Source organism: Amblyomma maculatum, chromosome 2 (genome assembly GCF_055883805.1).
Source record: "Amblyomma maculatum isolate TAMU_Amacu chromosome 2, ASM5588380v1, whole genome shotgun sequence".
In the NCBI taxonomy this organism is placed as follows: Eukaryota; Metazoa; Arthropoda; class Arachnida; order Ixodida; family Ixodidae; genus Amblyomma; species Amblyomma maculatum.
Genome location: NC_139345.1, coordinates 99,724,282 through 99,747,975, shown reverse-complemented (window position 1 = coordinate 99,747,975; position 23,694 = coordinate 99,724,282). Strand labels below are relative to the sequence as shown.

Here is a 23,694-nt window from a genome sequence, read left to right as displayed (position 1 = left end):
AATGCTATGCAACTTCACGTGCGAGAGACATCTCACAGTCCAAACTGTCCTCAGAATGGCGCGGATACAGAGCGCATCGTTTACACAGCTCTGACATTACCGCACCCATGGAGGAAGGAAAAAAACTGAGAGGCCGTGACTTCACTTTTCAGAGCGCATCGTTTACACAGCTCTGACATTACCGAACCCATGGAGGAAGGAAAAAAACTGAGAGGCCGTGACTTCACTTTTCGCGACGCCGGCCCGCGACCGGAAAATGCTGTGGCGCCATTGCCGACGCCGACGCCGCGAGCCATGCTGCTCCATAGCAACGCTGACGCTGTTGCTATTTGCCCCATATTAGATTAAAAAGAAAAACCACGTGACTTCCGGCAGGTTTTTCGCAATGCATCTGGGATACATGGGGCCTCTCCTCAGTTTTTTCCTTCCTCCATGACCGCTCCTTATTTCCCTTACCACCCTCCCTCCTTCCTGCAGACCTTGGCTTTTTTTTAGGCTTAACACGTGAACAGCAGACCTTAACGGAGTAGGCGCTCTATGAGTGTGAAGTCACTCATACAATCGTCAGAGCCAAGCAAAATCACTCGCGTGGCTCGCTGATTTCCATAGCAACTGCAGAGTGCCAGCCAATTGCCGAGCCATAGAAATGGCGAATAGGAAGACGGCATGCAGATACCGCTGTGGAAACTCTCCCCACCATCGCATCAGGTGCGCCATATGCCCGTTTAGTATTTCCTACGAACAACTTAAGTGACGCCAGACAGAATTAGAGAATTCGTACAGAAATTGTGACACAATCGTTTTTTGAGCAGGCACAAAGTGTTGCCGCACCATTTCGCGCCCCATTAGCATCTATCTGCTAGTCAATCTGGAGGCTAATTCACGACAAAGATTCGAACTTAGGACATATGTACCGTCTTTGCCAAAAGTAACCAGGCTGCATGTTTTGCTTCTCGATTTTATTCTAAAGCCCAACATGAATTCCCAGAGGATCACAACTTGTTGAGAAGTGAGGACCGGAGCTCGCCTTTACTCGCACAAATTTGCAGCTTCACAAGTGGTACGAATCCTCTGCTACCAAACTGAGAAGCGGAACACGCAGCCTGGTTACTTTTGGCAAAGACGATACCTCTAATTCTGCACCATGCAATACAATACGTTTAACACTTTCTCAAAATCTGCGCCCGTCTCTGAACGATGAACCGCCAATTTATTTCTTCAGAGAATAAGTTAAGTTCCTCAATCATACACTTCTCGATTAACTTGTCAGCTTGAGTTTATCTGATTTGAAACAAGGCACAGCATTTATGCTCAGATGGCTTTCAGAGGGTGGTGGCTTAGACACAATCTGTGACCCAAACACCCGCCAAAAACTGCATGTGCACTAAAACGATCAGTTTAAGAGAAAAAAAAGGCCGGCTAATTTTCTTTACTGCACCTTTCAATTAGGTTTTCTTTCTCCTCATCCAGTTCATAATTATAGTAAGCGCAGTTGAAAAACCTGCTGCCGTTAATCTATTTACCACTTTTTCTAAACAGCTCGAGGGTTCCTTGTGCACCTGCTCGGTGCTGAATGTGCTCCTGAACGAATATCAGGGCGACACGAAGTGGCCGAGTAATAATATTTTATTAACATATCAGTGCACCGTAATAAAGCGACAGCATGGCGCTGACAGCGTGAGTAAGTTTAGCACGTAATTATAAAACGAATGCGACGCCGCATTCCAAGCAGTGCCCGTTCAAAGTTAAGTCGTTAAGAAACTATTTAGACGGCGCAACGATGGCCTTGAACATTGGAAGTATTTTTCACGGGTGCCGATGCGTTGGTGCAATGCGATAAAAGCCCATAAAAAAACAACGTGACTGTTTTAAAGCCACAAGCTGGCATCGCTTCTATCGTCCTGCAGTGAATAGCTCCTTCACACTCCCTTCGGGGCACCCTGTGGAGGTTGCACACTCAGCGCTGCGAAAGGATCAGGTGCAGGATCTGCATCTCCCTCGGCTGCAGTCCATGCAACGTCAAGAGCGAAGAGTTGACGTTGCCGTCTCGCAACCACTTCTGCAGAAGCGCTTCTTCGGGCCGATGGCAGGGTCCAATTCCTTCTAGGCGCACCAGCTTAAGTCCTGCCCTACGTGCCAGCCGTCCTGTAACAAACTCTCCCTCGTCCCCGTCCAGCCGCTCGAAGGCAAACACTGGCTGTAGCCGCATGAACGCATCCGATTTGGCCATGTAGGTGCAGCCTCCCAAGTGACCGCCATCTGGCGACACGCGCCCGTACAAGGACTTTGCGGGCGACTTGGCCGCTAACTTGTCCACAGCGTTCATCAGGGCGGGCACTTGCACGAGAGTGTCGTCGGTGACGCGTAGTACGAACTGCGAGCCGAGTACGTGACCCGGAACCCACTCGATGAGGAGAGCAGCCTTAGAGGCAGTTGACTCCTGATGGCCCCCGTCAATCATTTGAATCACGATGTCCCTGAAAACCCGGTGCTCTGCCTTTGTGAGGAAGACAAAAGAAGACGGGGGAGAAGATGTTAAAAAACCTTGTTAGGAGGAGAAAAGACCGTGCAGGATTACTCGGTAAGCTTAACAAAAGGAGACTTCTGGTGGCCCGTTATCTAGCTTCAGGGTCCTTTTAATGGTGTCTTCAAAAGTGTTTACATTGTCAGGAAACCAAACACAACCTTATTTGAAGTGTGTGTACAGCCTTTTCGAAAAAAGATGGGCTGAAGTTTTTTTCTTCAATGGCGTGTACACTGAGGCTCTCGCAGAATTCGTAGAGCTCTCATCTTTCGGAAAGCTTAGGACTGGCGTTACTCATCTGAAGCCTCAAGAGGTTTGGAACGCTGGAGACTAATAACGAGCCCCGCAGCAAGGCCTCCCGAATGCCAGTTTTTCGACAACTTTTTTTTTTTTTTTTTGACTGGTAGGTGCAATGCCTAACAGCGGTTTTCCTCCTTATAATACTCCTCATAAATTTTTTGGAAAGAAACAACAGTAAAAAATATGAAATCAGCGTAGCATAAGTGTATCCGCTGCTGCTGACCAATCCTTACAGGAAGATTAAGTAGGCAATGAAAATTACAGTAATACCTTAAGAAGATTTCTGGCCAATACATACGCTGTGTACACTAAGAAACAGGAAAAAAAAATCGACATAGTTTAAACTACAGTATTCTGAATCAAATTCACTACATGGTATAAGAAATTTAATTAAATTTAGCGACGAAGAAGTAAACCAAACCGCAGAAGACAATGCTCAAAAACCGCAAGTGTACGTGCGTGCGTAACTTGCGTGGTCGTTTTGCTTGTTGCTTGTCACATTGTGTTGAATATCGCCAATCAGGCTCCTCGTCGACAAATTCCTTGCGGTGCCGAAAGAAGACCATAAGCAAGGCCCCCATACAGATTTTCCTTCCATTGTTAACTCCGTCCAGTAGCAAGAAAAACATTTCTCAGAGATAGCACTATCTAAAACTAGTTAGGCGAAGGCAAAGTGTCGTTTTGCTTGGTTTCCCTTTGGTTAAGCTTAGGTTTAGACATGGGTGGGCATGATTTTCCAGCGATTAATTTGACGAGACGATCGAGTCGAGGACGCCATAAACTATAGGAGGGAACACGTGATGCCGTATTTGCCGTTAGTAGTTCGGTGCAAAAGTCAAAGGCTAAGGGGCCGTACGCCATAGATGGTGCCATATGGCTAAGATGTATAGCCATACTATGATCTCTCGCTCGTTGAAGGAGAAGCGGATGCCCTTGTTGACCTTGGCTGATATGAGGGGCGTTCATAATGTTCGTATTAACAGTATCATAAATTTTCAAAGACGCACACGAGAGGCATCAAAATGAATGAACATTTATACACATTTAGCGGAATATAAAAAAAAAACTGTTCTGTATATCACCACAATATACCGCTAGGGGATTGAATTAAAATGGCAGCATCCATCGGGAAATTGGAAGCACTTCTATAGCTATCCGTTTTATGTGTTTGAAGGACCACCATTCAAATCAGATTCATTCCGAGCTAATGGCGGTGTATATCAATAATGTTCAAATTCACAAGAATGTCGTTAAAGGATGCAGAAGATTTTAAACCACTTAAACAAACTTGGATGAACAAGAACGAAGTTTCCGACCGTCTATGGCTGGTGTACAAGGAATTGCAAAGATGTCGGGACTTTCGCTGATCTGTGGATAACTGCCAAAATAATAATAGACGATGTTACTTTGAGTGCAGAATCAGTGCTCACCATTTTTTACAGCACCCTGCACATGATGAAGGGTGCTTCGCACTGAGAAAATTATTTTGCCTGCTTCATGAAAATTCACCCCTTTACTTAGCTTTACAGAGGGTCGCTTTATAGGGTACAAAATATTTCATCATTCGCCATATCCACTCGGCCTCGCACGGCATAACTTCTTTCTCATCCTTCCCACGAAGAACAGACTCTGCGAGAACACTTCCAGGACGAGGAGGAAGTGATTTTTCAAGTGAACGCTCTTCCACAGCACGAATAATGAATAAGCATATAACGCAATAGTCTGCGCCAGCTCATCCATAAGTGGCAGAAGTATACGTAGTCCTGGGCGGATTATATGTATATAATTGTGAAACTCCCATTCAAGCCGCATTTTTGTACCTGCTTTTCTTCAGTAATACGAACTTTATAGGAACGCACCTCGTACATGGCGTAGTGAAGCTTTCGCCTTAATACGGTTGTTCAGCTGAGCAAGCAGTTAAGCATATCAACGCAAATGCAAGCACTGCCGTACCCCGAGGGTCTTACCTTGACGGCGCCGTATGTGGGTGAACTCCGAACCACGCTCATGAAGAAGATGACGCGTAGGGTGCAGTTTCGGTATTGCTGAGGTCGCCCCCAGCCGGAGCGGATCGTATCCCGCTGCAGCCTGCGCTCGGGAGACGTGGTGACGAGCACTGTGAGCCTGGGGCAAGGAACCCAGATGCCGACCACGTCCACCACCAGGTGCGGGTAGTTCCAGAGTAATTCGTCCACGCGCGGCGAAGACTCTCGGACTGACTGGGACACTGTCCGCCAAACCACACGCTCGCCAAGAGACCCCGCCCAACCGACTGCAGAGGAATTCACGCCGCCCACGTGCACGACTCGGGGAGCCGCTGTGTACACTGGTGGGTAACCAAGTGAGAAATATGTTACACACATTTAGCAAAAGAAAATGAACTTGCGCAAAAAGTAGAAGAAGAAAGAGACGGGACGACAGGACAGAGCGCAAACTTCCAACTTCGAAGTTTGAAGTTTGCGCTCTGTCCTGTCGTTTCGTATCTTTCTTCTTCTACTCTTTGCGCAAGTTCATTTCTTTTTGCTAAATATGAACCAAACCAACTCCCCCAGAAGAAAGTACTAAATGTTACACACGGTATTCCTGCAAGTGTACTGAGCGTCGCTCTTGACCATCGTACAATCTGCTCGACTGAACTAATGAAACGACAAATACAGATGGGCGACAATGATCTTGTTCCCATCGCTTTGCTTTCAAAAAGTTCACGTTGCCCACTGCTCGTGTTGTCCACAGAGCCAAAGCCATACGCTTATTCGCTGAAATAGATGTACGCCGCAAAAGCTAAAGTACCAGGGTCACAGCGCTTTTGTTTTTCTTGAGGTATCGATGGGAACGTAATTAACAATCGCTGCTGAAAATAAACCACCAACAAAAAGTAACTTCTCTGACGGCCAAAAAATATCAGCTGGCTTTCACTGGCTGACTTTCTCTAACTTCAGGTCTCACTCATAAGTTTTCATTTGCTATGCATTTCCGAAATGAGCCCAACAGTCATGCGCGCGTGGAATGAAAAACATGAAATGCCACAAACTATGGAGCTTCTTGGCGGCGAATGCGGCCCTCGTGAACATTTCGACATATCAAAGTGCACGTTAATAACTGTCCTAAGCCATAAATGACATGAAGGAATAAAGGAACAGTCAAGTGTTAAGTCTCAGGAAGTCGGGCTAAAGAACTTCAGTCGCAGCCAAGGCCCTCAGGTATTCAAATACCAAGCTGGCTGCTTAATTCATGCTTGACTGTTACCAGGAGCACCTTCCACGAAATATGCCCTATATTCTGGACACGTACGTCGGAATAAGCATCCAGATACTCACTCGTGAAACCTGCCGTTGCCGGCTGCTGAGTGCAGCAGTCCGCAGACGCCGTTTTCCGCTGGTGGTCACCTGGTCCTTTGACAAGCAGGGCCCAAGCAAGTCCCACCACCGTGAGCAAGAACAGGAAAAGGAAGCAGTGGAACTGGCCCTGCCCAAGGGTGCCCTGCGTCGCACGAGCCTCTTGTACAACTGCCTTATTCACTTTATTGCACGCGCCCATACGTCACACTGAATAACAAACACACTCTCCAGAATCGATTATACATCTAGCAAAGAAGGCAGGCATGAGTGATTCGAAACATTTATATACGTAGTGCCAGGTGACTTAGATGGTCCCTTTTTTTTTAAAGCACCGCTCACTTCGCTACTGCATGGTACAGTTGGAAGAGCATTCGTGTGCTAACGAGTTTCTTCGCTTATGTGCACGGGGAATATATGTGAGCACCTCGGAGTTGTTTGCCTTGGTGCACACCGGATCTGTTAGCGAAACCATGGGTTATGTGATCTTGTCACTGCGCGTTAAAAAGGCCCAGGTGGTAGACATTTCCGGAGCCCTCCACTGCGGCGTCTCTCGTAGGCTGATTCACTTTGAGACGTTAAACTCCATAAACCAAACCTTTACTGAATTACTGATTTTTATGCTGAAAAACAAACACATGGAATCTTACCTGCAGCACCATGAGGTATCGCGAGCGACGATGAAATTGTAATCCACAACGCGACGCGCTGCCCCCGACCAGGTCGAATGCCCTCACAACAACAGGATCATACTCGCCTTAGACTTGAAAGGAGCCTTCGACAATGTTACTCATGAGGTAATCCTCACTCATCTTTCACAAACCGGTTGCGGACGCAACGCGTTCAGATACATTCGGCAATTTTTGACAGATCGTCAATCCTACATTAAAATTCAGGACAGCGAGCATGGCCCGTTCCAACTTGGAACCAGAAGAACACCGCAGGGTGCAGTGCTGTCTCCTCTCTTATTCAATCTGGCTATGATGCACTTGCTGGCCCAGTTGGGTGCTGTCGCTGGTGTGCAGGATGCGCTGTATGCCGATGACATCACCATGTGGGCCACGCAAGGTTCTATAGGAGATATTGAGGCCAACCTGCAGCAAGCGGCAACCATAGTGGACCGTTATGCTCGCCGCTGCGGCCTTCAATGCTCCCCTCAAAAATCTGAATTTGTACACATACGCCCCTCACCAAAGTGTACGGCCAAAATTGAGCTCTTTTTAGAGACAGGATCAATTCCTGAACGCACAGAAGTCTGGGTACTGGGGCTCTTCATTCATCAACATAGACGGTCGGACACTACCTTGACGAAACTCCGTAAGGTGGGGGACCAGGTGGGCCGCATGGTCCGCCGGGTTTCTAACAAACGTGGGGGGTTGCGGTGCAAAGACGCCTTGCGGCTGGCGCATGCATTCGTGACCAGTCGAATCTTGTATTCGACTCCTTACCTCCACCTTCGGAAACAAGACGAGGATGCACTCGAAGTCGTCCTGCGCAAGATTTTTAAGAGAGCCCTCGATCTCCCCGTGAACACCTCCAACCAGCGTCTACTGGGCCTGGGCATGGTGAATACGTTCCGGGAGATCCGAGAGGCTCACTTAACCAACCAATACACATGTCTTTCTAAGACACTGTCGGGTCGCCGCCTCCTTGCCCGGCTACACATCCAACATACCACCCTTATGGAAGATCGTGTACGCCTCCCTTTCGAGTGGAGATGCGCCCTCCACGTACGCCCTCTTCCTAAAAACATGACACGTGAAGACCACAATGACCGGCGCCTGGCGCGGGCGGAAGCCCTGGGCCGCCATTATGGGTCGAAACCCGGCATTTACTACGTGGACGCCTCCGGCCCCCACCATGGGGGATGGTACACGGCCGCAGTGGTCCACCAGTCCAAAACTGTTAACGGGCTTACATTTCGCGCCCGTGACATAACCCACGCGGAGGAGGTCGCCATTGCGCTGGCAGCTACCCACACTGATTCTAAAACAATTATCTTCGACTCGCGAGGGGCTTGTCGGAATGTCGAGCAAGGCTGGGCGCCATACTTAGCCTACCGACTACTTCAAAATTGCATCTACACCGGGGACCCCACTTACCGGAAAATAATATGGGCTCCTGCTCATATGGGTTTCGAGGGGAATGAGGGAGCCGACGCCGCCGCCCGCGCGCTCTCTTTCCGGGCTTTCCATCTCGACCCCCTAGATTAGGATCTCGAATTCGAACCCGCGTATTCTTTTAAAGACATTGTTCTTTATTATCAATCTTGTCATAGCCTTTACCCTCGCCCGAGTAAAGGTCTATCTAAGACGGATGAGCGGCTTCTACTCCGTCTTTATACCAACACTCTGATGTGCCCGGCAGCACTAAAACATTTTAATCCCTCCTTCACGGGCAGTTGTCCGCACTGTGCGCAGAAGTCTTCGGACATCTACCACATGGTGTGGGCTTGCCCATCCAACCCAGCTATTCCTCCCCACCCCAACCCCACTCGGGAGGACTGGGAGGCGACCCTGCTCGATTGCTATATGACCTGCAGGCCCAAAAGGCCCAAAAGGCATCGAGCGCGCCCGGGCAGCGGCCGACGCCACTGGGGTCCCGTACTAGGGACCCCACCCAGTATCTGTAAGGGCTGGATGCTAATAGATCCGGCCGATGCATACATCCACCCCTTTTGGATCAATAAACGTTTGTCACCACCACCACCATCCCCGACAACCTCTAACTTGATTACAGGGCCTTCAAAGGCTCAGGCGTCGCGCTGCCGACGTCCACACACAGGCTCTTTTATCGTGCGCCGCTACATAACGTTCGGACAAAAAGTGCCCCAATTTGAGCTTCATGTCCTCCGTGCGCCTTGCCGCGGTTGCTGCGTGACCTTCACTTTAATTTGCAAAGGATGGAGCAAAAAGTGCATCGCGCTTCAACCGCAATTGTCAGGCCCGCCACCTTGGGTGATGGAGCTGCGTAGAAGCTCCCACCACCGAATTGAAGGTTTTGCTTCTGAATGACCCCAAGGCAATGCCTCTGCTAAGCGTATCGATCAAGACCATTCTTGGAGTTCCTTAGGGGCGCAATGAGGGAGTTAGCATTCAGTAAAACTACGAGATGAGCGAGTTGGTACATAATTAAGCAAAAAACAGCGCAACAACGGACACAAGGGGATAGAAAGAAGACGGGACCAGCGGGACCAGAGTTGCATTGTTGTTGTTGTTGTGGCTGTAGGAAGAAGGAAAAGAAAATGCACGGGCCTGCTACTGGCTCTGTAGCTAAGGCTTTTCCGCTGCCTCGTGCGAATAGAAGAGAGGAAGTATAGTAGAGAGAGAAAGAAGAGAGAGAGAAAGACGTGGGCCGCAACAGCCGTTGTCCACCACCTAAGCGGTGGCGAGTGCAACGACGGCCTACAACAGATAAAAATTCAGTGGCAGGCTAGCCCCCGCCGCAAGCGGCGTTGTCCTATCTATCCCAGCCCCATTAGGGCCAGGACCAGCCACCCTTCACCACCTACCCGCAATTGTTGACCCCTCATCCGAAGGGAAGTCCTTCGGAGAAACGCAAATCCGAGTGTCGTTAAGAGCGTCACTTGAACCCGGCTCATTTCATTGCCAGGATGAAATTCGCTTTAGCATCAGCCTGCCCATGATTTAACATTTCGAAAGTTTTAATTGTCTACGGGGGTAATGAATAGTCGCTTTCTATTTTAGTGCTGCAGGGGCCGTATTCCGAGTTTGCGTCGGTATTGAAAGTGTCGCTATCTCGCCGACATCGAGTCGTCAGATTGGTGGAAACTGCGGACGTGGCTGTGACATCCGGTTCCAGTGTGTCCACCAATCAGATGATCTGAGGTCGGGAAGATAGAGACACAAACATTTTCCTAGGTCACTGCAGATAGGCACTGGAGAAATGCGTAAGCCTGAGCGTTGCTGTCTTGTACGCGAGATGTGTCAGCGGAATTCCGCAAGTGAGAGATAATGCACCTTTTCTTTCCTGTAAACCAATTATAGAACGCCGGTTAACTGATGCGTTCAACAGAACGCATGTTGTGTTCGACAAGGGACGCGCGAAGTACCGTGTACCAACAACGTTCAGGCTTTCACATTTCTCCATTGTAGATTCTGCAGTTCTCTCAGAATTTTTCCAACTTCAGTTGGTTGATTGCCTCTCGTTACACACTTTCCAACCATTCTCACCCATTAGTGCACGCAAATGATGACATTTCCCGTTACGTTACGTTCAAACATTTCAAATTTCCCGCCACAGGAAGTTGAGACTACGTCACCAGAAGTCGAATATCACGTGACCACCTTTGGGCGTGGACATTGGTTTTCAAAGCTACTTCGACGTCTGACCGACTTAATAGGCTGCTATTATTTAACTAATGAACTCAGATCAACCAGTTTGTCACTTGCACACCTTTCCTTGATGCTCTATCCGATGGTATCATTCTTCTTCTGATATACCAACTGGTTCCGCTTCTACAGTTTCGATAAGGTCATTCCCATGTGAAACCCGCCTACATGTATACATACAACGCCTATAAATTAATAACGACGCAAACTGGGTACACGGACCCAGCACTACTACCCGCATTCTCGCAAAAACCCAATGTCTGAAGCCGATTTGACCTTTGACCTTTCTAAGGGTCTTCAGGTGTCCACAGAAACAAGTGTGACGGGGTGGTGCAGTGGTAAGACGCCCGACTACTGTGCCGGAGTTCCCGGGTTCGAACCCGACCGCGGCGGCTGCGTTTCGATGGAGGCGAAACGAAGTGGCGTCCGTGTGCTGTGCGATGTCAGCGCACGTTAAAGATCCCCAGGTGGTCGAAATTACTCCGTAGCCCTCCACTACGGCTCCCCTTTCTCTCTTTCCACTTTCATTCCCACCTTCCCCCCTTCCCTTACGGCGCGGTTCGGGTGTCCACAGAGCAAGTGTGACAGTTACTGCGCCTTTCTCTTCCTGTGAACCAATTTATTACTGAGCCTTTGCTTTCCTGTAAAGCAATCATACAATGCCGCAAAGTTTGATGCGTTCAACGGAACGCTGGTTGTGTTCGACAAGGGATGCGTGACGTACCGTGTGCAGCAGCGCTCAGGCTTTTGTATTTCTCCACTGTAGATTCTGCAGTGCTTTCGCAACCTCTAGTGCTGCAGCACACATGCAGTGTGTGGTCTGGAAGCCTGGCCAACACAGCGAAATAAGGCTTAAGAATTAAAAAGCACTGCAGAATCTGCATTAAGTAATGCGAAAGCACGGATACTGATGTTGGTTGCTTCTGGTTGCTTCTAGTTGCTTAATTCATCTCTTGTTTGCCCATTTCAGTCTTTGGTGCTTTCAAATTGCGCGCCATGCAATCCCTTCCTATGCCCTTTTTCGGCTCTACTTCCGGTTGCGTGACGTCACATCGTTGATGGCATATCCACTATGGCACCCCTTTCTCTCTTTCCCCTTTCACTCCCATCTTCCTCCCTTCCTTTCCAGCGCGGTTCAGGTGTCCACAGAACAAGTGTGGCAGATATTGCGCCTTTCCTTTTTTGTGAACCAGTTATTATTCTATTATTACCTAATTACCTTTTTGGCCTAATTATTTTTTGAACACAACATTACGTCATCCTCTATTGACTGACACCATTCATTAACCTCTACCACTTATCATTACTCACAACTGCTGCGGACACGATTTTGCGGACACGTTCTGCGGACACGGTCGGTGGACAGAAATCTGCGAACATAGCGAAGTAATGCTTTCGCATTAATGATTGAGACAAAGCAAACACAATTCTGTCAAAACGCCCTGCAGCTACACGATATTCCGTGATTAACTGAGTTAATCCGTGTGTATTTTTTTTAACTCACCGACCCGTTCAATATCGGCAACGCATATGTATGCAGCAGGCCACTCACCCAGCTGAAGCAGTCGAAGCAGCGACCTGCCTTCCTCAGGAGCCACCACAGTGAACGCGTCATAGTTCCCATCGTTCGAGCCGTCCGGGCACAGGGCGGCCTGTTGGCTAAAAACCGTGTCGAGACAGCGAGACAGCGTTGCGAAAGTGCAACCACTTCTGGCAATAGCGGCAACTTCTTCTCTTTCTTCTTCTTGCTGCCAGAGCTTCCTCCGCACCTTCTTCTTTTTTCTTTGCCTTTTGAAATATCCCCAGGCGATTCGACAAAATAATAGCGTCAAGCATGAACTTTGAAAATTGTAATGATGCAAAAGACAGAACAGCATTTAAAGTAAAGTAGCAGACATCATATTTGATGAAAAAAGATCTGGAAGAAATTTGGATGAGCTAGCAATTCAACCTACCAGTTGCAATTATGTAATCATGAAGAATCCTAAGTATTGAACTCAGTGCAAATCCTATGGCGCTTGCACCGAACGATAGCAACACTGTATAGAGACAAAGGGAGGCCTTACAGGAAACTTCAGGAAGTTTCCGCGCAAGATCGAACAAAGGATAGTCGGTCGACCTTTTATATTCATTGCAAAATTTATGTATTGTTGCCTGATGACTGGAAAGAAGAGATCTGCAATTGGTTTTGCTGCCAAGCTTTTTCGAGGCGCAGGGAAATAATAATGACGAAGAGGTAGAGTGTCGGGCTTATAGTCTTTGTTGTATTGGCCAACTTTGGTTATGAATTGCACAAAATATGTTCAAGTAGCTGAAAAGTGAATGACTAAATATGCATGTTTTTAATTGTATTCAGTTAATTGTTTTTCAGGGTAGCGTAGATCTGAAAATCGGCCCAGGAAACGAAATTTTACCAATTTTGCAGGCCATTATTTCAAAAAAGGTTTATGGCAGAGGAGAAATAATTGGAAACAATGTTCTAAGCATAGTTATATATCAAACAGGTAAAGCTTATATTTATATAGCGTTTCAAAACAGAGATACGATCGCGCTGATTTGAAGAAAACAGCGAACAATAAAAATTTCTGGAGACAATTAGAAAAACAAAACTCATTTTTTTTTATGTTCTTTAAACTTTGTCCACCTAATCTCCTCTACTTAAGCTTTCAAAATCATTAAAACATATTGTATAACTTTGTAGCACTATTAATTACGGCCACTTCAACAAGGCCCTTGTGCAACGCATAGCGCACCACGTAGATCTGAAGTTTCTATGGAATTTGTGAATCGTCCACGATTTTTAAATTTTGGATAATATTGGGACAGGGAGAAATATATTTAGTAATGAGGATTAAAGATGTAAGGAACTAGGCAATGAGGGCCTTCGTTCGACGCACTTCTTTTTCTTCGGCTTCCACAAATGATCACACCACTTCGTCCTCATCATTCTCCAGCCGTAAAAATATTGTATCTAGTCATTTTTGTCTCGACGTTGCAAATTAGCTGGGACAGACACAGCAATAAATGATTTGGAATGAGTTTTGCATGTGTAGAGTTCCTGATGCGCTGTGGCATCGGGCAGCACAGAGAAGATTTTCGCAATCATTTTCACCTTACCGCGGATTACACAAAATGACGATAAAGTTCAATGAGCAAGCAAAGTATTCCAAATACTTTTTCATTGAAATGGAAAAATTGTGATGAGCATCGAGAACCGCCTCATTAAAACAGAATGTTGCTGGGCTGCATTTATTTATTTGAATGATTCGACGGCGCACATTATTTTCATTCCTGTATATACACTGTTTCTTCCATGCAGTCCCGGCTATGCGTGCCGCCATGAAGTGTGAACAGCAGATCGAACGCGCGGCAAAAGGCCCAGTTCAGGCCGTCTGGATACCGTCATCTGAGATAGGTGCGAGCATTCAGGTGGTTTCAGACGGGAGGACCGGAGCGCGGACGGTACCTGCGCCCCACGTGACGCCGATGTCACTGCTCTGAGCGACGGCGAGAGAGTGGCGTGGCCGTCCGGGACCCCGGATCGCGAAGCGGACTGAATATGCCAAGCGCCTTTTTCAGTTCGCGCGGACCGAGATTGTTTTTGCTCTTTTTGCTTTATCGTTGCTACCTACGCGTTGCTACGCCCGCGCTTTTCGTCTCGTATTCAGTTCGAGCGGGGCATTGTTTGTTGTGCATGCGCTGCGTCGTTCGCTCTGTGTTGGTAGCAGTGTATCATTTTTTTTTGTGTGTGTGTTTGTGCTTGTGATTGTGCCAGAGTTGTAGGTTTACTCGGTTTCTAGTGCTGATTAGGGGTGAAGTAGAGAAAAACGCGCTCAGTGATGAAGCGACCGTCACGTTTTTAGCTCTCGTAGAGAGCTGCCCACCGATAAGGAATATTGAAGATGCTTGCAATAAATTAACGCTTGCAATAAATGAACGCTTTTTCGCTTCCTCGTCGTCCTCGCACACTTCACGTAGAACAGCCAGAGCAGCGAGACGGCGGTTTCTCTCGGCGTCCACGTTGAAACTCTAGGTAGAAAGGTTTCCGGCAGCGCGCGAAATGCGGGGGAGGAGGGTACACGCGAATGGTCCGCTGGCTTCGTGTGAATGCTCGACGGCCGGATAGACACACGGACGCGTAGTCACGTGGCACCAGATCCGTGCTGACGCGAGCGGACCGTCCGCGCTCCGGTCCTTTCGTCTGAACCCTACCAATAGCTTTTTATTTCCTCCCGTCAGGTGGGTTCAGACGGGAGGACCGGAGAGCGGACGGTACCTGCGCCCCACGTGACGCCGATGTCACTGCTCTGAGCGACGGCGAGAGAGCGGCGTGGCCGTCTGGGACCCCGGATCGCGGAGCGGGTTGACGAAAGGACCGGAGCGCGGATGGTCCGCGCGCGTCTTCACGGATCTGGTGCCACGTGACCAGGCGTCCGCGCGTCGGTCCGGCCGTCGAGCATTCACACGAAGCCAGCGGACCATCCGCGTGTACCCACCTCCACAGCGCTGGTGGCGCGCTGCCGAAAACCTTTCTACCGAGAGTTGAACATGGACGACGAGCGAAACCGTCGTCTCGCCTGGCTGTTCTAAGTGAAGTGTGCGAGGACGACGAGAAAGAGAAAAAGCTTTCATTTATTGCAAGCGTTCTCTATTGCAAGCATCGTCAATATTCTATATCGGTGGACAGCTCTCTACGAGCGCTAAAAACGTGACTGTCGCTTCATCACTGACCGCTTTCTTCGCTACTTCACCCATAATAAGCACTAGAAACCGAGTAAAGCTACAACTCTGGCACAACCACAAGCACAAACAAAAAACGATGCACTGCTGCGAACAAAGAGCGAACGACGCAGCGCATGCACAACAAACAATACCCCGCTCGAACTGAATACGAGACGAAAAGCGCGGGCGTAGTAGCGCGGAGGTAGCAACGATAAAGCAAAAAGAGCAAAAACAACCTCGATCCGCGGCGGACGCTCGGTTCACGCGGACTGAAAAGGCGCTCGGCACATTCAGTCCGCTCCGCGATCCGGTGCCCCAGACGGCCACACCGTCGCTGAGAGCAGTGACGTCGGCGTCACGTGGGGCGCGGTAGCGCTGACGCGGCGGACCGTCCGCGCTCCGGTCCTCCCGTCTGAACCCACCCAGTCCGCGCGGACCGAGCATCCTCAGCGGACCGAGATTGTTTTTGCTCTTTTTGCCTTATCGTTGCTACCTCCGCCTTGCTACGCCCGCGCTTTTCGTCTCGCATTCGAGCGGGGTATTGTTTGTTGTGCATGCGCTGCGTCGCTCGCTCTGTGTTCGCAGCAGTGCATCGTTTTTTAGAGCGCAGCTCTTTGGCGCCCGTTCCTGGGTTTCGCGTCGTCGTCGTTGTCGACCGCGTCGGCCTCGTAACCGGCTCCACCCCCCTTTCATCCCCCCAGTTCGAGCCGGCGCTTCGACAACCGGAGCCTTACAGGAAGAGGGGATGGGGGTACACTCAGCGGAACGATGGGAGCAGGAGCGCGCGCAGCGACCGGAGAACACGAGGAAAGAAATGGGGGGGGGGGGGAGGGGTCGCTGGAGGCAGCGCTAGCAGCGACTGACTGATGCCGCTGCCGCCGCTAGCGAGTCAAGACAACGTGACTGCGTAGAACACCGTCGCCGACATGCAGAAATAGGAGGAGGGGTTCCCCCCTCTTCCGGAGTGGCGGGGGTGCTCTCCGGTTGCCGAAACGCCGGCTCGCTGTAAGTGGATCACGGTGCGTGCATCCCGTTCTCACTCGCTTCACTCGCTAGCGGGGTCAGCAGCATCAGTTAGTCGCTGCAATCTGTTCGCCGCGCAACGTTCCTATGGGCCCACGCGCTGCTTCCCGCAACCTTCTTCGGTGCATCGGAGCAGAAGTTCTTAGGTGCATCGGAGAGAAAGATGGTTGCCCTATTTCCACTGCTTATCTTGTGTTCCAAAAAAAAAGGACTGAATTCTAACAAAACTGCTAGGTTTTTCTCCCTAACAACCGAAAGCATTGGTCTGCCTGATCTAGAACATGCAACATCCATCTACATCAACGATCACTTAACTGCAGAAAACAAGCGCCTTTTCGGGAAAGCTAAAGAAACTAAAAACAGAAAAGCCCTGGGAATATCTGCGGATCGACAATGGTTACATAAAGGCAATGCAAACAGCTACTAGCCATGTGTAACGCATTTCGACTATCAGCGACCTAGGTATCTTTAACTGATCTTTTCACATTGCCCCTATCAATCCCTGCCTAAGCCACACATGGTTTTCCATAACATCACTGAATTTGCAAACCTTTGCAAACCTGCGTTATCTAATAGGTCATTCATTCACTTTAATATCCGTAGCTTATCTCGTCACTACTATGATCTAAATAACTTCCTAATACTTGCACGTCATAACTTTTGTTTGATTTGTCTCTCGGAAACTTGGTTATCGCCAGTCGACGAAAACTTTCAGGCCTTTCGAAACTATCGTTCGGAATACGCCCATCGTAATCAGTCGTTTCGGCGGATGTGCGATCTTCATTTCATGTGCTGTCATATACTCGTCGCTTTGATATTTCATTTTCGACAGACAAGTGTAAAGTGGTGTGAACTTGACAAATCATTTATTCCCAATGAAAACACCATAATTGGATCAATGTACCGCTCGCCATCATCATCATACTCTGACTTCTGTCTCGAGCTAGATAACATTCTCACACGCCTTAATTGCGAAAACAAAAACATCATTATTTTAGGAAATATTAACATTATCGATCATAGGGATCCTTCATGTTCAGATTACTGCCGCTGCTTTATGGGTCATGGAATAGAAACTTTATTGACACTACCAACGCGTTGCGACCCGCTCGGCTCTAGTACCCTTATCGATCACATATTAACTAATAACAGCTCTCCTTAAAGTGCAGGAATCTGAGATTTTGAGATCACCGATAACAACATCGTGTTTTTTTTTTTTCATAACAGTAATTGTCAAAGAAGACCAGAATACACAAAGAAGCTGTTATTTGATTACAGCAAATTTACTAACATAACTTGAAACAATGACTGGGAGATTATCCTGAATGACAACTCTGCTAAAACAGCGTAAAGCAATTTTCTAATCTAATTATCAATTCTCTTAATGAATGCACAACAGTTATCTTGACTCAAAAATGATATTCTGCGCCTGCGATGTCAGCGCACGTTAAAGATCCCCAGGTGGTCGAAATTACTCCGTAGCCCTTCACTACGGCTCCTCTTTCTCTCTATCCACTTTCATTCCCACCCTCCTCCCTTCCCTTACGGCGCGGTTCGGGTGTCCACAGAGCAAGTGTGACAGTTACTGCGCCTTTCCCTTCCTGTGAACCAATTTAACCAATTTAGCCTAGAAATGCTTGGATGACCAGCGGTCTTTTACGCTCAGGTCGCAAGAAAGATAACCTAAGAAAAAAATTAAACAGCAGCCCTTCCACATCAACCTTAAAGAAACGTTTTAAAGCTTACTCCAAAACACTTCCTTCGATACTCAAAGATGCAAAATGAAAATACTACCAAACACAAATAATTAATAATAGCAGCAACTCTCGCAAGAACTGGCAATTAATCAAAGAATTTCTTAAACTAGCTCAGGTCCCCTTCCCAGGACACTTAATGATGACGTTCTTTCATATCCCAATCCCCTCGATATAGCTTACGCTTTTAACGTTAGTTTTTCGTTCCAGATTCCTGCCAGCTCTCAGCACACATTCATCCTCTATCGCTGTCCCCACTACTTTTTCCTCTACTCTACATCACTAGCTGAAGTCTTTAAGCTACTAAAAGAACTAAAAAATACTGCAGCTCGGCTAGACGGCATTCTTCCCGCGAAAGTAAAGATAATTTCTGAAGAAATCTGTCACATTCTAGCACACCTCGTAAACATATCTTAAACAGGTCATTTTCCAACTGAGCTTAAGCAAGGAAAAGTGATTCCTGTTTTTATAAAAGGTTACAGTCGAGCGATTTCTAGCTGCCGCCCAACAGCGAGCTAATTGAAAACCTAATAGACATCCGTCTGACTGCGTAGATTGAAAAATTCAATTTACTAACATCTTGTCAGTCCGGTTTTAGACCTAATTATTCAATTTAATCAGTGTTAATACCCTACAACTGAAGTTACTGAACCATAAATTAGGAACGCTAAATTTTCGTGCCCGCACTAAAGATATCACTCTGGATAGTTTTTCTTCAATATGTTTATGCAATTCAAATAATGCAAGATTTGCTGACAATAACTTGCTCCTACCCATAATCTACACTGATTATGGAAAACAGACGGCTTACTTTTCTGTTAGCTCTTTTCCGAATTCATTGCCTTCCTCGACAAAATCATTTCGCAATTCATCATCACTTCAAAAATCACTAAAAAATCATTTGTTATTAACCCTCATATATACAGAGGGTTAATATTTTTTTGGATTTTTTGTTTTTTCTATTCTCTTTTCACATGTAAAATTGCGTATATTTTATATTTTCTGCTCACCCTTATTACCACTTGTTGCTGTTCGTTTATTAACTTATCTTTTGATGTCCTTGCATTTTATCTTAACGAAACAGACTATAATGTCTTCACCACAGTTATGTTCTAAGATTTTATTCATTAAAAATTTTGTAAAATATATAACCACTGTGGAAACCTATGTTCCTTTTTCCCGTGCTATAACTTTGCTGTTAAATTTATGTTTATATATATATATATATATATATATATATATATATATATATATATATATATATATATATATATATATATATATATATATATATATATATATATATATATATATATATGTATTTTTTGACAGGAGGTCCCCCTGACAGGTTAATTTCCAGACCCCCTTTTGTATATTTTTAAGTATGTAACTTGGTACTCACGTCAATAAACTTTCAAACCTTCAGAGCAGAAGCTCAATTTTTCTACGCAGACGCACATTTTGGGCTGCAAAAAAGGAGTACTGAGCAACAATTTATCTTTCTTTGCTTATTCTTATCATTACGGAGCATCTGCGCGTGCTTGACGTACTGTTAGCTTATGTACCAGCACCGTGTGCATGTATTCAACAAAAATGTCATAAAACCTAGCGATTATTCTGAGCCTTTAACCTCTGGTGTACTTATGTTCTATTTTAATAACGGCTTCTATTTTCCCGTTTTTCGAAAAGAGAGGCTGAGCCGTGCTCCAGATGAGCGTCACGGGTCGGAGCATCATCATTGTCGGAGGCGCCCGCGAGCCATCTTCAGTCAATAAGCGGACGAAACAGGAGCATTGTGCATGCTCGACTACAGAAAGCAATAGGGTGCATTGTATTATTCCTAAACAAGCGAGGTCTTGTTACACCTGCAGAAAAGTGCGCAGCAATTGCATTTTCACGACGTGATCTCTCCCGTTACGTGCTAAAAGTTGCTATCACCCCTATACCATATGTCAGTCACAAAAAATTTCTACACCGTATAGATCCCATTTGCATCGTTCGAATTCCTCACAGTTTGAACAGATGCCATCGTAACTGGCTACACCGAACCCGCTTAAATGTGTCATACACAAACTATTTCTTACACAAAATAGGTATATCCTGCACTCCTCTGTGCTCTACATGTGATGTGTGTGAAGATTTCGAACATTTGGTAACCTCCTGCCAAATGTTTACTGCACATCGCAGGACACTGCGTAATAATTTAGCTTAGTTAAAGACACAACCTTACGCTTTGAACATGTCCTCGGTCCTTGGTGCGATGGGTCTTCGGCTGCGCGAGCTACAAAGGCCTTAAACTTTCTCAAGGCCACAGGGTTGATCGAGACCCTTTAAAACTCATCTGCATGTGACTATGTGTGTGTCAAAGTGTGTGACACCGATTTGTTTCCAATACTACGACAGCCAAAGCGAGACCTCGGGTGGCCGCAGCTACGCCGTGAAGAGGCGTATAGCTACGGTCTCCTCATAAAAAAATCAGCCTGCCATGACGTTTGAATTCGCTGTTACCCCTATGCCACGGGCAGGAGCTGCCAACTCGGGTCGCTCCTTTCATATGGGAGGGTGATATCAGAATCAGCCTGCCAGAACGGTTTGCATTCTCGTTACCCCTACGACACGCAGGCACGTCCATACGGCTTGGTTGAAGCGTAACTTTATAGATAGGCTGGTCTCTTTTATTCTCTAGCGTCATACCCTTAAAGGATGAGCTTAGGTGTCCCCAATAATGTAGCACCTTACACTGATAGGGCGTGATAGGGGAATAATACAGCAGGCGAAAGAAGCTTCCGCCGTATCTTTCGCAATTCAACTAGGGTTAACCAGAGCTTAACCACAACTAATTTTGTTCTTTCTCATTCATTTTTCCCCTCCCCTCCCACTTTTTGTCATCCTCAACAGGAGTAGCATGCTATGTTCACCACCAGGCAGACATCTCCTGTTACCATTAAAGTATATATCTCTGATCAGCAAATAAGGCCAGCAAAGCAGAGACTGGTTATCGAGTACGACTCCAGACGTGCACAGCTCTGGTAACCGCTTGTCATCCAGAAATAATGTCGGATATATGGTATCGTTGCGGGGCAAGAGGGTCAATCGCCTACGTACTCTAGGAATGCTCCTTCCTAAGGAGGGCTATAAACATCAATAAAAAAAAAAACCTGGAAGACTCTTCTGAGCAGCTAGGACACCGAGACCCAGCAGGGACTAGTACGACTGACCGAGGAAGCCGCCGAGGAACAAGACATCCCGACCATGCATCCAAGGCGGAGGCACTCAACATTCTTCAGGCATAGAGCCGGATGTGTCAGCTGCACATCTATATCTGCCGGACAATTTTATTCCTCCTCTTAGGTATGCCGCTGTAAAGCCGTCAAGAACAGAGCCGGAAACCTAGAAAGCAATCATCGCCGCGTTTTTGAAAAGTGCCCCAAATATAGCCGTAACGCAAATTTAATGTCGCCCAGATTTCGAAAAGAGTGCCTCGAAACAACCAGTTCCGGGGCGAATAACAGTCGCGACTATCTTGAGGATGAAACTTGACATATTTCCAAATTTCTTTAATATATAGCTCAACTAATATATTAGGAAATAAGTGCGAGACATGACGCACTCAGTGACACGAGACCTTCTCCAGGGATAAATAATGACACAGCCTCGAATGCAACATGCTTCCCTTTTATTTTCAGTATGCAAATCGCAACGCGGAGAAGTGCATAAGCGCGGAGAAAAACATGATGAAAAATTAGCCTGAACGTTGAAGCGCTCCTACACGACTGGAGCTCTCGTCTTGTTCGCCTTCTCAGGCAGCGTCAAAGATGCGCCATGGAAGTTTCTCTAACAGAGATGCAACTCGTTCATGAGCAATCAGACTCGCGACGCTTCAGCGATTGTCCAGCAACGCGTCGCTGTTTCGCGCATGACCATGTACAACACCCTTTGTCAAAAATATACGGCACAAGGGGTTCGCTTCTAAGCACTTTAACTAAGCCCCTGAAAGCAATACTGGAATATGTAGGTAAGCACAGAGAAGAATGGGGACTAGATTTGTCGTCTACTCGATTTCGAACGGTGATGATGCGTACTGAGCCCCGGTACGGGGCTTAAAAGCAAAACCCTTGGACTGTATATTTTTGACAAAGCCTGTACATCTATATATTTCATACAATGATTCGACACAGAAAAGCAGATCTTGTACAGCATAACATTGATCGTTCAAACCTGCCCTTCCAGTGAGTGCACTTAGCGTTAGACCGGATATGCATGATGATTATAGTTCTGTTTAATTATCTTGGGTCATTGTAAGAATACGAAGACATGATGACAAAACAATAAATAAGCTAATATTTTTCTCTCAGTGCACGCAATAAAAGCGCACTTGAATCCCGAAGCCCCAGGCGTGTGACGTTGCACTCGTCAATAACAAAAGGAAAAAAGAAGGCAAATAACACTACTCAATTAACATTTTACATTACGCATGTAATGTCAGATACTGTTGTGTACTGCGAAATCCACCTGAAACGAGAAACGAACGTTTTCGGCGCAAGTTGGCAGTCATCTGACAGCACATTTACGAAAATAAAAGACAATCTTAAAATTTGTTGTGGAGTACAAACACTTGCAATCAAGAAAAAAAGCGCGCATTGGTCTCAACGAAAAAAAAAAAAAAAACAGACAAAAAAAAAGCCTTCAATAGATCCAATGCCTGGACATAACAAGAAAAGCATGGCGAGGACAGCCTCCCCACGAACACTGTGTAAAGCATGCGACGACGAAGGTATGCGCTAAAACAAACAAAAAATAATATATGCATACAGCTGCTCAACGCTAACATTGGGCTGAAGTAGACTTTAAGTAAACGGCAGCAAAACATGCTCACAGTCAGTTCCTCGCACACTGAAATTCAGTCAGACGCCGAAGCAAATACCATCATTCTTCGCAAAATAACGCAATGTGCCTATCCAAAGAAGTTTCACTCACCACGCGCGAAAAGGCGCTGGCTGGACGCAAGCGGTGAGCGAAATCCCCGTCACACTTCCTCACTGGCTTTTGGTGAACGATACGGTCGCCGCAAGAAACTCGCCGTTGGAGGCGACGGTACTGGAAGACAGATTAGCAGCGTCCATATCCTCCGAGGGGGCGGAAGAGCGTCGAACAAGGTACAACAGGATGACCAAGACGTCGGCGAGCAGGATTGCCGCGCTGACGAAGACCACGGTGCCGCCGATGAGGCCCGTCGGGATGCCGCTCGACTCGGCCTTAGACGTGAAGCCCTCGCGGGTCTCGTAGAAGACGCGCAGCAGCAGCATCACGCCGCCAATGAGCAACATGCTCGTGAAAAAGGAGAGCCGCAGAACCCGCCCCGGTGTCAGCGGGTCGGCGGGTCGCTCATGGACGCTGGGTGTGATCGTGACCGCCTTGGTGCAATCGCAGACCAGAGGTATCTTACCCATTGCCGGACCTATAGCACTCGCACTGCTGGAAGGAAACACTCGCTGTCTACTCGCGCTGTACGGCACGTCGTCCGGCAACCTGAAGGGTACAGGCGTCGCAAAGCACAGGGGAACGGCGCTCTTGTAAGGCCGAAGGTCGCTCAGCTCCAGACACCAAAGACAGACACCGTTTTTTTTTTTTTTCGTTCTAAACCGACCGTGGGCTTCAGTCAGTGTAGTGCCAGCAAATTCAAC

General features: G+C 47.2%; 1 protein-coding gene across 1 annotated transcript; it reads right to left on the bottom strand.

Annotated features, from left to right (window-relative positions):
* Nucleotides 1-1,621: 1,621 nt before the first annotated feature.
* On the bottom strand, nucleotides 1,622-23,460 carry LOC146199383 (uncharacterized). The gene is made up of 4 exons (XM_084592117.1): nucleotides 23,051-23,460; nucleotides 12,064-12,170; nucleotides 4,792-5,051; nucleotides 1,622-2,497 (listed from the first exon to the last, which is right to left on the bottom strand). The coding sequence occupies exons 1-4, from the start codon at nucleotides 23,458-23,460 to the stop codon at nucleotides 1,958-1,960; spliced, it is 1,317 nt and encodes a 438-aa protein (XP_084448243.1). The 3' UTR covers nucleotides 1,622-1,957.
* Nucleotides 23,461-23,694: the final 234 nt, after the last annotated feature.

Bases quoted from the DNA above. Each gene is read 5' to 3' on its own strand.
- LOC146199383 (XM_084592117.1), bottom strand. From the start codon at position 23,460: ATGGGTAAGATACCTCTGGTCTGCGATTGCACCAAGGCGGTCACGATC. The intron at 5,052-12,063 runs GTGAGTGGCCTG...TTTGGCGGACAG, and splicing joins GCTTCGACTGCTTCAGCTGG to TGTCCCAGTCAGTCCGAGAG. The intron at 2,498-4,791 runs GTAAGACCCTCG...TTCCTCACAAAG, and splicing joins CCACATACGGCGCCGTCAAG to GCAGAGCACCGGGTTTTCAG.